At 43.7% G+C, this 15,511-nt stretch overlaps 1 protein-coding gene across 8 annotated transcripts in view; it reads left to right on the top strand.

Moving 5' to 3' along the window:
- The window catches only part of DEPDC5 (DEP domain containing 5, GATOR1 subcomplex subunit), a 121,219-nt gene that overhangs the window by 52,796 nt on the left and 52,912 nt on the right, over positions 1–15,511 (top strand). For 5 of the 8 annotated variants that reach the window (XM_036074618.2, XM_036074616.2, XM_036074617.2 and 2 more), the window contains exons 22-24: positions 2,874–3,077; positions 5,022–5,157; positions 6,159–6,256. In XM_036074618.2, coding sequence (XP_035930511.1) covers positions 2,874–3,077; positions 5,022–5,157; positions 6,159–6,256 — 438 coding nt within the window. The remainder of the gene's footprint in view (positions 1–2,873; positions 3,078–5,021; positions 5,158–6,158; positions 6,257–15,511) is intronic. The other 3 variants (XM_036074620.2, XM_036074621.2, XM_036074619.2) reach the window with 1 other exon arrangement.

Raw genomic sequence — 15,511 nt, 5'->3', positions numbered from 1 at the left:
AAGGCCTGTAGTACATAATGCTGAAAGTGACAGGAGCAGATACTTAATTACATGACTATAGTATATAACCTGTGTCACCTACATTAATTAGTTTTAGCATTCAAAGGAATTTTAATACATTTGAAATTTTCTAGGTTAGCTTTTTCCCCACTTTCTGGAAATTTCTAAGTTTGCATGACAGTTACTCCCATTTTGCTGAAAATATTCTTAGTAGGGTCTGTAACAAAAGCTAAATTAAACTAAACGTTAATTCTTTCAAAACCCTTGTTACTCTAAAAGCCAGATCTCTGAGGAAATAACATTGTAGCTTTGAAAATAGTTTTCTTAAAAATTGTCTGAATAGTAGAATTGATTTCAATGTCCTTTAGTGATATTTGGGAGTTTATTGAAAAAGCTAAAGAGCGATTCACTGGGATATTGTAAGGCAATATAATCTCTAGGCCCTTAGTTCACTGTTTCTCTGCTGTGTTTAGGGGGTCTTATCTATTTACCTACCCAATGTAACATAGAAAACATTTCCCCTTTCCTCTACATGTATTTTTGACCCACTATATCCCTTAGTCCTATTTCTCATCCTTTTCAAAGCATGAACTTATCTTTTCTTTTAATTGGGTTTTCTCCTTTTATTTTCATGATAACTAGACCATATTCTTTTTTATTTGGCAAACCAGAACATCAATTCATTAACAGTGAAAAATATAGCTTTCACGGAGATCTGAATGTTCTCTTGCATGCAAATCAGCTTTGAGGAATTAACTATTGCTATATACCACGTTCTTTGGTAGACATTGGCTAAATATTGGTGGACAAGACAGATTCCTTGTGCCATGGAATTTGCATCTGTTGGGCCCACTTTCTAATGTGGGTGATTGCTTAGTGAACATGGGATGCACACAAGGGGAGCTGGTTGTGGGTTTTAGCTCTCTGATCCACTTAGGTTGTGTAGCCTGTGGCCTCCATCTCTTTAATAGGGACCTGTGTGCCATTGGACGGGGGACAGATTGAATCTAAATATCATGTCACCTCCTTGCCTAGTCAACACTGGATGCATCCATTTCTTCAATCTTTTCTCCTAAGAATTTTTTTTTTTTTTTTAACACGGTGGCATTTGATTGCTTACTTATTTCCAGGTCACTGAGTCAGTGGGAGGGGGTTCTGATCCACTCAGTCATTAGGGCCCCAGGCTCCTTCTATCCTGGGATGCTGTGATCATTAGCACTGGTCTTCAAAGTTGGCACAGTAGGGGAAAAGAGAATGGATATCATGAGTGGAGATATTTGTGGTCCAGACCTTCAACTGGAGCATGGCACTTCTACCTGTGTTCTGTTGGCTGGAACGAATTTATTTTATTTTATTTTATTTTATTTCATTTCATTTTATTATTTCCAGTGTAGTTAACATATAGTGTTATGTTAGTTTCAGGTATACAGTATAGTGATTCAACAATTCCATACATCACCCATTGCACATCACAACAAGTGTACTCCTTAATCACTGTCCCTCCCCCCCACCTCCCCTCTGGTAACTATCAGTTTGTTCTCTATAGTTAAGAGTCTGTTTCTTGGTTTGTCTCTCTTTCTCTTTCTCCTTTGCTCATTTGTTTTGTTTCTTAAATTCCACATGTGAGTGAAATCATATGGTATTTGTGTTTCTTATTTTGCTTAGCGTAATATTCTCTAGCTCCATCCATGTTGTTGCATATGGCAAGATTTCATTCTTTTTCATGGCTGAATAATATACCATTGTATGTATATACCACATCTTTCTCCATTCATCAATGCTGGATGCTTGGGCTGCTTCCATAATTTCGCTATTGTAAGTAATCCTCCTATAAACATAGAGGTGCATGTATCCCTTTGATTTAGTGTTCTTGTATTCTTTGGGTAAATACCTGGTAGTGTGATTACTACATCATAGGGTAATTCTATTTTTAATTTTTTGAGGAGCCTCCATACTCTTCTCCACAGTGGCTGCACCAGTTTGCATTCCCACCAATAGTGCAAGAGGTGGAATGAAGTTATTTAGCCCCAGCACAAAGGGGCTTTAGTCTCGTGTGCCTACACATTGGCTATCTCTGCCAGGGTCTGCCCTTCTAGGCACCAAATATCTGTTTTTATTGTTCCTTCCACATATAGAATATACTCATCCTATCTCCCAGGGAAACAACTCAAGTCATTACATTGAGCTCAAAGTGTAAGGTCTCCAGGGGATGTGTGGTCCTCCCTATCCGGTTTTGGGGTGGCTTCATTGGGCCAGTAATTTAGGAACCAGTAATTTAGGAACCAGTAATTTAGGAACCCCCTTCTCCCAAGTATTTATTTATTTATTTAGAAAGCATGGGGGAGGGGGAAGGGGAGAGGGAGAGAGAATCCGAAGCAGGCTCCACCCCCAGCACTGAGTCATGACCTGAGCTGAAATCAAGAGTCGGATGCTTAACTGACTGAGCCACTCAGGTGCCCCTCTCTCAAGTGTTTAAAAAGTAAATCAAATGTGGGGCGCCTGGGTGGCTCAGTCGTTAAGCGTCTGCCTTCGGCTCAGGTCATGATCCCAGGGTCCTGGGATCGAGTCCCACATCGGGCTCCCTGCTCCGCGGGAAGCCTGCTTCTCCCTCTCCCACTCCCCCTGCTTGTGTTCCCTCTCGCTGTGTATCTCTCTGTCAAATAAATAAATAAAATCTTTAAAAAAATAAAATAAAATAAAAAGTAAATCAAATGTTGCATTTCCTTATAGTTTGGTAAATGATTTTACTCATTTCTCTCACTCCCTAACATGTGTGATGTCCAAGATTCTGGTCAGCTTGGCTGATTGCCTGCCCATTCCTGGTTTCACCGTGGCTCTGTGCTTTCTCTTTGTGCCTCCACAATAACTGACAGATGTCCTGGAGAACATGATGGAGCCACCACAGCGAGACTCTAGCGCTCCGGGGAGGTTCCACGTAGGCAGTGCGGAGTCCATGCTGCATGTTCGACCTGGGGGATACACACCCCAGCGGGCACTGATTAACCCTTTTGCCCCCTCACGAATGCCCATGAAGCTCACATCCAACAGAAGGCGCTGGATGCACACTTTTCCTGTGGGTAAGTTGGTTGCTCAGGAAAGAGCCTGGGCTGGGAGTTGCTAGTCCTGGTCCTTGTCACTAACCAACCATGTGGCCTTGGTCAAGTATCTCAACTTCTCTATACCTCCAGTGCCCTACTCATGAGATGGGGATAACCATGGCCATTCTGCCTACCCCAGGGGTTCTTGTGAGGATCCTTGAGGACACACTTGGAAAGGGCTTTGTAATTACCGAGCTGTGTAAACCTAAGGGCTTCTCATTTTTGTTTGGAAAGGACTGTACTTTGTCACCTGCTTTCTTTCTTAAGACTAATGCCCTTCATTCTTGTTCATTCCTTCCTCTCCTAGCTCTCTCTGGTAGTGATATTATTGTCTTGGTTACACACAAGTTATGTTACTCTGTGTTTTCTCAGGGTTCTCTGACAACTGAAAAAAAAAAAACAAAAACAGTTTTTGAGAAATGGGTGAACCATTTCTTTTTTTTAGTTCAAATAAATTAAAAAAAAAAACAAAGGATAAAATAAGTGGGTTCTATTTTTTATAATGAGATGCTGTACAGAAATAAAAATGAACTACAACCACATCCAAACCTATGTTTAAATTTACAAACATAATGAAAGAAGCCTGACATAAAAAAAAGTACATTCTGTATGATTCCATTTAAATGAAGTTCAAAAGCAATCAAAACTTAAAAAAAAATTTTTTTTCTTCAAATTCACTGTTTTTCCTAGCCCGTCCTTTTTGATCTGTGTTCTCTCCTACAGAGGATGACAGTAAGGTTTTATAAAGCTGTGGCTAAAATTAAACTTCAGCTTAATGGGCTCTGACTGGGCTGGGAAGGAACAGATGCATTAAACTCCAGGGTTTTTTCATGGAAGTGATCCTGCTGAATGCCTGTGCATGTCTAGTTACTTCCTTTTCCACTTGCTTTTAGTGTTAAAAGTTAAATAAGTGAGAAATGAATCCGGTTGTTTGGGCTGTAATGGGGGGGGGTCACTCCCAAACTCCTCTTTGCCGCCCTTCTCCCTGCCATAATCAGTCACATGATTTGTTTCTTTCCAATGTCTCTTTCCCTATGTTGTTATCCCCACAGGCTCCCTTTGGATTCTCTTATGAGAACTGTTGATGTTTCTTGTGTGACCTCCAGCTCTTCTTGCTCCCAATTGTCAGGCACGCTTTACTAAAACACGACTGTCTGGCCCCACTTCCTCTGTTTCCTCCTCCTGCCCACCTGGCCTGCTCATAGTTGAGGCCATCCTTTGCCCAGTTCCCCAACTTGGCGTCTCCTAGCTCCTATGCTCAGATGTTCTTCCCCAAGCTCATCTGGTGGTCTCCTGCTTGTCTTTTGCCTCCTCCACATTTGGGATTTCGCACACATTGTTTCTTCTGCCCAGGTACCCTCTCCTTCAGTTCCTGCTAACCTTGCTGAACACTGCCCTTGGAAGCTTCTCCTTCCCCAGGAAGCATTTTTTTTGGTAGATTTCACTAATCGTGATTTCTCTCCCGCCCACCCGATGTCTTTTCTGCACGTGCTCATCCTCTGCTCCTTAGAGTCACCATTGTCACCGTCTCATGTATTAACAGAGTCATTGACGTTTCACTTGTGTGTTCCTTGTCGTTTAGTTTGTGTTAGCCCTCCTGGGAGGGGCCCTCTACTCCTCTACGTCAGTGTTTCTCCCCAGCGTCTCAGCTTGACATGCATGAAACAGCAGCTCCTAACGTATTCTTAGGCTGAACAGGGTGACAAATATGAGGCCCCACAGGAGGATGAGTCCTGCTCGGAAGAGGAGATGTCCTTTTGGGAAGCTGGAGGGTCATGTGTGTAATGTTCCCCTTGGTGTGCTCTCCTCTTGGTCTCTCCCAGCATGCATGTCCCAGCAGCTGGAAAGAAGGAAGAGTAAAGCTAAGTACAAAGCACTAGCTCTTGGGTGGGAATGATGCTCAGTGGATCTTTGTCTGGGTAGGACCATCCGGAGAGGCCATCCAGATCCATCACCAGACCCGACAGAATATGGCGGAGCTGCAGGGCAGCTGGCAGAGGGACCCAACTCACTCCTCTGCAGAGCTGCTGGAATTAGCATATCATGAAGCTGCTGGAAGGTGAGGATGTGCGTAGGGCTTCAGAAGGTCCCTTGAGAAACTCCCCAGCTCCCAGGACCATGGCAGAACACAGTCTGCTGACAAAATGTTATGTTTCTAAGACTTGAAGGGGCGGGATGAGATCAAGCCCTTCCTTTGTCAGTGCCGTTCTTTTCACGGGGTCAAATGCAAAGCAAACAGCCTGACACTGTTGCCACGCATGTTACCCAGGCCCTGCTGTAGCTTTCATTCAAAGCACACTTTGTAAACCTCAAACATGAGTTTTGTCTAAACCTCAGCCAAGGGTGAGAACGAGTGCTGAGACAGGTGGTTCATGCTGTGTGTTTCGGGCAGTCTGTGACTTCTGTCATTTTGGTCACTGAGAAATTCCACTGTTGAGTTTAGAAGTTTCTTATGCAAAAAGCAATGGAAATCAAGGCCTGCGTTTATAGAAACAACTCTTTGAACCCAAGTTCTGAATGTGTTACAAGGCATCCAAGAGAGTCAGTGCAGGAAGAAAGTCATTTAAGCCTTGACAAACATGAGCTGGGGTGACAGCTGGCCTCACTGTTCCTGTGATGCTTTAGGAAACAACTTGGCAAAGGGCAGTCTTTGACTCCTTTTTCAATCACCTCGACATGCCATGGGTTGGATGGGATATGGGCAGGGCGTGACCCTCTTTATCAGCTTAACTTGGTACCTCTTTTCGGTCACCTCATATCCTCCTGTCCATGTGAGCAGGGGGAGGCTGAGGACAGGAAAGGGCGGGCCGCCCAATATATCAGTGGGAGAGCAGTTTTTGGGGGGCCAGGGCAGGATAAGCAGGCCACAGGAGGCCAAAGCTGGCCCACATACTGAGCACGGCAGCCTGGTAGCCTCTGATATGGCTCCCAGTTGTTGCCAGCCCATGTGGCCAGATATTCAGAGCTGTTTTTGATGAAAACTCCTGGGATACAGGGTGAGCAGGATGAAAGAGGTGATGATCTGCATTAAGCCAGGTGGCTGGGCTCTGTTCTCTGCAGGCACAGCACTTCCCGCCAGCCTGGTGACAGCATGTCCTTCTTGAACTTCAGTGGAACAGAAGAGCTTTCTGTCAGCCTGCTTAGCAACAGTGGTGCAGGTAACCAATCCAAGAGGTAACAGAGTTGGGATGCTTAGAGTTGCAGGCTCACATCTAGAAAAGACATGGGGGCCAGAGAAGCAGGGCCAAGTCTATTTTGGGATCATTTCAGCCACAATTTTGGGTGACCTATTTAGAAGCGGTGCTGTATAATGCATGGAATTATAAATGGGCTGCACATTATGTTTTTAGCCGAGAATACATTGGTTAAGCCACATTCATCATTGACCTGTCAGTGAGTCGTGACCAAGGGCCCCTTATGAGCTTAGTTTGGAGGGTAACACCAGGGACAGCAGGAGTGGCCTCTGCTGTGGAGAAGCTTCCAGATCTGTGAGTAGGGGGCTTACCCAGCAACATAAAAACAATCAGGAGAGGCCCAGAGGGGAATAGCGTGGTTCCAGTTGTGAGATCAGAAAAGAGAAGGGTGGTGTCTGAGAAGTGGGCATGTACCTCAGACTTGAAGGCACAGAATTTGGTTACCTAGAGAGTTAGCAGGTGAGGGTTCTAGGTGGAGGTGGGGAGAGTATGAACTTCTACTAACACAGGTTATATGCTTTCTGGAAGCACTTGTATATCTATCCTGTCATGCAATCATTCTAAGAGGGCATATGCTATTAAATATAATTTGCACATGAGGCAATTTAATGCCCAGAGGTGTAGAGATATTACATGAATCTCTCAAGCCCTCGGCCAGGTGTCTTGACTCAGACTGCTGTTCCTCATTTCGACCACACTGTTCAGAGTACCTTTAGGATGTAGGGGAGCAGGAGTTGGGATGGGTAAGGGCAGATTTTGGAAAGCCTCAAAGGACAGCTGTTCAACATGAGTGTGAAAAACATTAAAACTTGGGGGGTGGGGCAGGGTGGAAATGGGGCTGCTCTTCTCTGTCTTAGTTTTCTATAACTAACTTGCATTTCTAAAACTTTAAGCTAAGTTTTAGTAGAAGGTGTAGTGAAAGTGAAGTTGTATGAGAGTGGTTAATGAAGAATTCTTTCATTCGTTGGTTGCTTCATCCAACAGTATTTCTAAAGGTTTGTGGCTAAGTCTTGAAAAGCAGTTGGTAGTAAATGAATCCCTAAAGGATTATAATTAATTCATTTCTTTCCTCCTTTCCTCCTTCCTTTCTTTTCTATCTCTGTTTCTTTCTTTTATTCTTTTTTTTTAAATGAGAAAATGAATTGAATAACAATTTGGGGATAAGATACTTTTAATGACTGCACTCAGGGTTCTGAAAATGTCACTTGGCTGCCAGACTCCTGTAAAGTGCCTTCAGAATATCATAAAGGCAACCTTTCCATTTTGTTAATAAACCAAGGGGCCATTTTATGGGAACCCAGACTTTGAACTTCCCAGGCTGTTTGGGGTGGGTTGTACCAAGGAGGGCTGCTCTGGGGCTCACAAGACTACAGTTTGAGCTAGTTTTAACTGGTGACCTGAAGCAGGGGGATTCTGGGTTCCAGTGGTAACAGCACCAGTATTTACCCTGACTAGTCCTGGAGTGGTTCTGGGCCTGGGATAGCTAAGGTAGACCAGATGATTCCTCAGAAGATGAGTCTTTTGGAATTTTGAAATCTACTTTGAGGAAAAAAGGAAGTTTCAAAGAATCCTTATTTGGGGATGGTTGTGGAAAATCCTCTAATGACACCATCACGCTTGCGCCATAGATCCATGCCTCTGATGGGCCTCTCTGCTTGGATGACTCCGGAGTACCTCATCCTTAGTGTACTGACAACGAAAATCATGTCTTGTGGTTCCCCCACCCCCTCTCCCTCTTCTGTTCCCTCTTTCTTCTGACTCTGGCCCCTCCCCTCCATTCTCAACTGCCACTGCTTTGTTTCAGACCCCTGTCATTTCTGGCCAGGATTGTGATAGCAGCCTTCTAAGTGATCTTCCTGCTTCTGTTCCTGTCCCTTCTGATTCATCTTCCATACTGTCACCAAGGAGATAGTTCCAAATGCAAATCTGATCAGCCACTCCTCCCCATGTATAAAACCCTCCCGTGGTTCATGACCTGTAATGCTGGTCATTGCCTGTCTCCTGCCTGCCTTGTGTCTTCATTTGCCACCACTTCCACACATCACTGCAGGGAGAAAGAACTCAGGCTGTAGACTCTTTGGATGTGAGTCCTGACTCCACTTCTAATGAGCAGTGAGGCCCTCAGGCCAGGTAACCTCTGTGTATCTCACTTTCATCATCTGTATCATTCGATGTGATAAACCACGTAAGGTGCTTGGAATGGTGCCTGGCGTGCACGGGGCGTGCTCGCTGAACGAGAGCTGCCACTGCCGGGTATGTTATGAGATGTGCATGTGTTACATTCCAGCTATTGCTTGTGGCTCCTCTGAAGATTTTTGTCCTCTTATTCCTTTGCATGGACTAGTCCCCCTGCAGAATATGCTTTTCCCTTACCTTCAACCCTCGTTCTCCCTGGCAGACATCAGCTCAGTCTTTATGATTCAAGCCCAACAATACCTTATCTTTGAAGCCCTCCCTGATGGTTCTCTCTCATCCCCAGGCCTTCCCAGGAGATGGTAGGCATGTTTCCACAGAGCTCCATATGCATAACGCAATTGTACTACTTGGCATATCATGATCCCGCCGTTTGTTTCTATGTCTGTCTCTGCACTAGACTGAGAGAGCTTATCTTTATTCATCTTCTCCCCACAGTGTTTAGCACATTTATTGACAAATGAATTTGTGCTTCCACGACCAAGCTGCCGTATGTGAGAAGCATTTGAACAGTCCACAAAATTATTCTCTTTAATTGGTATGCAAGTGCACAATTACATAAATATGTTCTAGAATGTGTAGCTTCTTAGAGAAGGTGTGGGCTCCTTGGATTCTTTTTCTAGTCAGGGTGAGAGCGTTAAGTAGGATCATCCTTACCTTTGCCCAGTCCCTTTACGACCAGTAGCATGTGTTTTCAAAGGGGCCAGGGGTCATCAGGAGGTAGGCTGTAGCATTGGGCTCCCATAGGACTTGAACTCCCATCTTCTATCTTGTGCTTCCTGATCAATTATGTTAGCCAGCCACAGAAAGGATTAGGTAAAAATCACTCTAATTTTTATTACCATGTACAATAACCAATTAATGTCAGAGCTATCAGGATATATCTTTAATCTTTCCATATATGTCATCACCTCCACCAGCCCCAGCCCTGTCCAAGATACCTTCCTCTTTTGCTTGGATTGTTGCAGTATCCCACTAACTGTTCTTTCAGCTTCCTTCTTTTGTCCTTTCATGTAGTTTATTTCCAGCACAGCAGTTCTTTGTGACCCTCTAAAAATAAAAGTCAGATCATGAAAATTCTGTGCACAGAACCCTCTGGGGCTTCCCAGTGCACCCGGATTAAAGGCCGAAGGTGTTACAGTAGCCGACAGAGCCCCCTGCCTCTTGCGACCCCTTTGTTACTCTCAGATCTCGTCTCCTGCTTCCCCCTCACACTTGGGTGAAGTGGTTTCCCAAATGTATCAGGCACATTCTGCACCTGAGGTGCTTTCTCTTGCTCTTCCCTCTGCTCTGCCCTCACAGCGAAGAGCTTTATGGATAAGGTGCACATGTCTGAGTTTGCCCAGGACAGTCCTGGTTTGAATTCATTGTCCTGTATAATTACTAATAGTGGCCCCTTTCACTCTCGAAGGTGTCCTGGATGATAAATGATATGGCCATCCTACCCACAGCCTGTTCTATTCCTTCCTTTAGGTCTTACCCAAATTGCCACTCTTTACCCTGGCACTCCCCATGCATCTTCCCTGCCAATTATTTCTCCAGAATACCACCTGTCATACTAGTTCTTTTCATTTTGTATTTTTTATTGTAAGCTCCAACAAGGCAAGGATTGTTTCACTCATGGCTGTATCTTCAGAACTTAAAACAGTTCCTGGCACATATCAGGTATTTGAATGAATACTAAAAGCTTTCTGAGGTTAGCTTTCCCTCCACTGAAGAGTGCTTTTCTTCCCTGTCTTATAACCTTGTTGAACAATTAACTGGATTCCTTTTCTCAAAGGCTTGGATAATCTTTTTCTGCCTTGCTTGTTTTTGAAGTGACTTTCCTTTGAAGCCATGCTCAATCTTCATGGAATATGGTTTGCTTTCTTCAAACTCACTATACTCTTACCCATTCCAGAAATGTTTATGGAACTATAGGCACTGTGCTAAGGCCTGAGAAGAAACAAAACGATTAAGACACCAGTTCTCACCTCAGGGAGCTCTGGCTCGCCATTCACTTGCAGTTCTATTTGAAGCAGTTTTGTGCAGGGTCACAACAATGAAAGGGAAGCCCTCTTGTGGGGAGCTGGACTTAGTGGTTACTGTGCAGTTTGAACATGTGACCTCTGCTACATTCTGATATGATAGATGAGGGAGTGCCCCAGCCCTAGAGTTTAGCCTTCAACCTTTGCTGATGCTCAGGTTCATCATCTTTATAAAGGGGATAAAGATCTTTACCTGCCTGCCTGCCTCACAGGGTTGTTGTAAGGAGCAAAGGTAGATTGGGCTCCTTAAGGGCAAAATTGTCACAGTAGGTTCTCATTTGGGGACAAAGTGGGGTCTAAATAAACAACTAGTTATCTTTTCATTCATTAAAAAATAGAAAAGAGGCATGCCTGAGTGGCTCAGTTGGTTAAGCATCTGCCTTCCACTCAGGTCATGATCCCAGGGTCCTGGGATTGAGCCCCACGTTGGGCTCCCTGCTCAGCCCGGGAGTCTGCTTCTCCCTCTCCCCCTGCTCATGCTCTCTCTCTCACTCGCTCTCTTTCAAATAAAAAATAAAATCTTAAAAAAAAAAAATAGAAAAGAAACAGGAAAACCTCATCTGTGACCTCCTGGGCTTGACAGTTTGCACCATCTGCAGGCACTCGAGCATGACTCAGATTTTCTCCTGCCTTTGGACATGATTCATATGCGAGTCACGATTCACAGGAGTGGTGCCTCTGTGGGTTTCCCTCCTGGCCCTGTAGAATTTCATTTCAAGCATTGTTGGCTGGGACCTCGTACCTGTACTCTTCACTTGTTTTTCACCATGCTGCCCAACAGTGACCAGGTGGTCGATGAGACTGGGGAGATAGTCTTTTTTTTAATTTTATTTATTTATTTGAGAGAGAGAGAGCAAGAGAGAGAAGAGTGTGAGTGAGCACAAGCAGGGGGAGGGGCAGAGGGAGGGTGAGAAGCAGACTCCTCGCTGAGCTGGGAGCCCACCGCGGGGCTCGATCCCAGGACCCTGAGATCATGACCTGAGCTGAAGGCAGACGCTTAACCAACTGAGCCACCCAGGGGCCCTGGGGAGATAGTTTTTATCCCTCTTGTTTCTTTAACTGGGCACCCATTTATTTTTTTATTTTTTATTTTTTTAAAGATTTTATTTATTTATTTGACAGAGAGAGACACAGCGAGAGAGGGAACACAAGCAGGGGGAGTGGGAGAGGGAGAAGCAGGCCTCCTGCCGAGCAGGGAGCCCGATGCGGGGCTCGATCCCAGGACCCTGGGATCATGACCTGAGCCGAAGGCAGACGCTTAACGACTGAGCCACCCAGGCGCCCCGGCACCCATTTATAAGACTTGTCAGTCACTGTCATTCCCTTCCTTGGGGATAAATGCTGTAGATAATTTTGGGAAAGAAAACAACTGGATGCCATGCTTTCTTTCCCTGTGGTATTGGGACTCAGAATCTGCAACTTGGTATTTGTGTTGAGTATTAGGTACATGTGGCAGCCTGAGAGCTGAAGTAAAAAGTAAATCATAGCACACTGAGGCTGGAGGAAAGGGCCTCAGAGTCATTCACCCAGGCCAGGCTGGGATTTTTGTGGGTAAGGGCCATCTCTGTAGCTCAGAGAGGAGAAGTGACTAGCCCCACGCACAGACTTGTAGATGTCACCCAGGACCAGTCCTGAAGGCTCCACACTGATTACCCATTTTGGCCTGAGGTTAGCAAGCAAAGAACATGTTCAGACTTCTTCTTCCTCTTCGTCTTCTTTTTTAAAGATTTATTTATTTATTTATTTTTGAGAGCGAGAGCGAGCATGTGCATGTACACGAGCAGGCTGAGGGGCAGATGGAGAGGGAGAGAGAGAATCTTAAGCAGGCTCCCTGATGAGCGCAGAGCCCGTGGGGCTCTATCCCACGACCCTGAGGTCATGACCTGAGCCAAAATCAAGAGTTGGATGCTCAACTGACTGAGCCACCCAGGTGCCCCAAAATTCAGATTTCTTGACTCTGAAGAGATGTCAAAAGACAAAGCTAAGATGGTGATTTTCAGCATTGGTTCCCCAAGTTGAATATCTGGCTTTGAATGTTGAGAGTGAGGTCTCATTCACAAATGTTAGGTTGGAGCAGAGCTGATTGACCATGGGGGTCTCCCCTCGGTCATCTCAAGTAGTGAGGCCATCATATGCCGATAGCCAGTCCATTTGACTGAAAATAAAATCTTAAAGGCAGAGCTGGTGGGAGCAGCAGTTTGTTGGGCTTGAACTGCAAGAAAACTGTGTATAAAGAGCCTCATAAAAGAGCACAAAATATCTTTCTTTAAATATTTTTCATTGCTGTTTTTTAAAAGTAAAATGTGTGTGTGTGTGTGTGTGTGTGTGTGTGTGTGTGTGTGTGTGTGTGGCATAAAAGGCTGGTGACCTTAAATGTTCTTTTGTCTGTTAGGAGATGTCACAGTTCTACTTTTGACCTAGAAGCCAGAGCTGCTCTGAGAATCCCTACTGGTTTGCCTCTTTGAGCTCAAAGAATTGCCCACACAGTTATAAGTTGAACTGGTCCTTTATTAGTGTAAGAATTTCAGTTTTTATAGACCCAGTCTGGATTTGGGTTTTCTTAAAAAAAAAGAAAAAGATGTGCTAATGACAAAATTTAGCATCTAAACCTGTGAGGTAATATATTTAATAATTTCCTAGTGCTCAGTATGGTTTGAGAAGGCTGTTTTTATACCAGTTGCCTTCATACCAGTTCTCAGGCTGAACAAGAAAATCCCCCTCATTGCTTTTTTTAAAATATTTTATTTATTTATTTGAGAGAGAGCGAGCATGAGCAGAGGGAAGGGCAGAGGGAAAGGGAGAAGCAGACTCCCCACTCAGCAGGGAGCCTGGCTTGGAGCTTGATCTTAGCTGACTGGGCCACCCAGGTGCCGCCCACCTCATTGCTTCTTAATAGCCATGCTTTGTGTTTGCACGAAGATGGATATTGTTATCCAAGATAGCTTTTTCAGAAAATTTAGCTCCAAATGGCTTTTGGCTGTTGACAAAGGACAGCTGACATTTTCAATAGCTGAAAACTGGTGCCCCAGATGGAGAGTCAGGAAATGAAGCATCTGTAGAGTTGAGCAGAGTTTAAATGCAGCTTTCACCTATTTACTGTGCGATCTTCCCTAAGTTAATTCACTTCTCTGAGCTTCAGTTTGTCTGTACAAAAGGATTAGTACCTACCTCATACCTGCCTCATAGCAAGGGTTTGAATAAAATGAAACACTGTATTTGTCTGACTTAATAAGTTTTATCTTTTTATTCTGAAGACTAGTAATAAAAAAAAGAAAAATCTACTGAAGGCAGTTCCAAAAAAGAAGTTCTAAAATTGTTTTGGCCAAGTGCCATCATCTTTCTAAATTTTTAAATAATTTTAGGGGCGCCTGGGTGGCTCAGTCAGTTAAGCACCTGTCTCCTGCTCAGGTCATGATGCTTCTCCCTCTCTCTCTGCCACTTCCCCTACTTGTGTGCACTCTCACTCTCTCTCTCTCTGTCAAATTTCAAAAAATTATTAATTTTAAAATTTACATACAGTAGAATTCACTCTTTTTAGTGTACAGTTCTGTGAGTTTTGACAAATGCATACTATCATATAACTACCAACAAACATATCAAGCAAGATACAGAACATTTGTGTGGTCCCTTTGTACTCAGCCCCACTCCCTGTCCGCTGGCAACCCGCTGATCTGTTCTCTGTCCTTCTAGTTTTGTCTTGTCCCAGCATGTCATGCACATGGAATCATACAGTATGTAGCTTTTTGAGTCTTACTTCTTTTATTCAGCATATAATGCATTTGAGATTCATCCAAGTTGTTAAATGTTCATTACTTTTTATTGCTGAGTTGCATTCCATTGTATGTATGTATTAATTTGTTTATCCCTTCACTAGTTGCAAGATATTTGGGGTGTTTCCAGGTTTTGGCAACTATGAATCAAGCCGCCATAAACATTTACATAACGGGTTTTTGTAAACATTGGTTTTTATTTCTCTTGAGTAATTTCCTAGGCATGGAATTGCTGGGTCAGATAGTAAATATCTTTTTAACTTTTATTATTATTATTTTTTAAAGATTTTATTTGTTTATTTTTAGAGAAAGAGAGTGTGTGTGCCTGCAAGCAGGGGGAGGAGCAGAAGGGGAGGGAGAGGGAGGGGACAAGAATCTCCAGCAGACTCCCTGCTGAGTGTGGAGCCTCATGTGGGGCTTGATGTCACCATGACCCTGACATCACAACCTGAGCTGAAACTCAAGAGTCCAATGCTCAACTGACTGAGTCATCCAGGTGCCCCATTAATATTATTTTTAAAAGTTTATTTATTTTAGTAATCTCTACACCCAACGTGGGACTCAAACTCATGACCCTGAGATCAAGAGTTGCATGCTCCTCCAACTGAGCCAGCCAGGCACCCCTGTCTGTTTAATTTTTTTTTTGTCTAACTTTTAAAGAAACCACAAAACTATTTCCCAAAGTGGTGCACCATACTGCATTCCTACCGTCAATGGATAAGGTTTTCGATGGCTCTACATCCATATTCACACTTGGTGTGGACTTGTCATTTTAGCCATTCTAAGAGGTCTGTAGAGGTAATTTCCCTCATGGCTGAGGATGTTGAGCATCTTCTCCTGTGCTTATTTGCCTTCTGTATATGTTTGGTGAAGTGTTCAAATCTTTGGTCCTATTTCTCATCAGGTTGTTTGTGTTCTTGTTCTTGAGTTTTGAGGTCTCTATATATTTTGGGTCAAGTCCTTTGCCAAATAAGTGATTTGCAGATGCTTTCTCCCATGTTGTGGCTTGTCTTTTCAAAGATTCCACAAGGGATTTATACATATTTATTCTTGTTATAAAAGATTCACATGACACACAAGTACCTAGAATAAAAACTACAAGTTCTGATTTACCTCCCACTACCTCCTCCACCTTTTTCTCGCAGATAGTCACTGTTGACAGTTGGGTGAGGATTTTTTCAATCTTTTCTATAGTATCATAATTTTCTAGTAAATATATATGTTTAGAA

The sequence above is a fragment of the Halichoerus grypus genome, chromosome 13, assembly GCF_964656455.1.
Source record: "Halichoerus grypus chromosome 13, mHalGry1.hap1.1, whole genome shotgun sequence".
NCBI lineage: Eukaryota > Metazoa > Chordata > Mammalia > Carnivora > Phocidae > Halichoerus > Halichoerus grypus.
The sequence above is the reverse complement of the archived record's forward strand: the minus strand, read 5'-3'. Positions and strand labels throughout refer to the sequence as shown.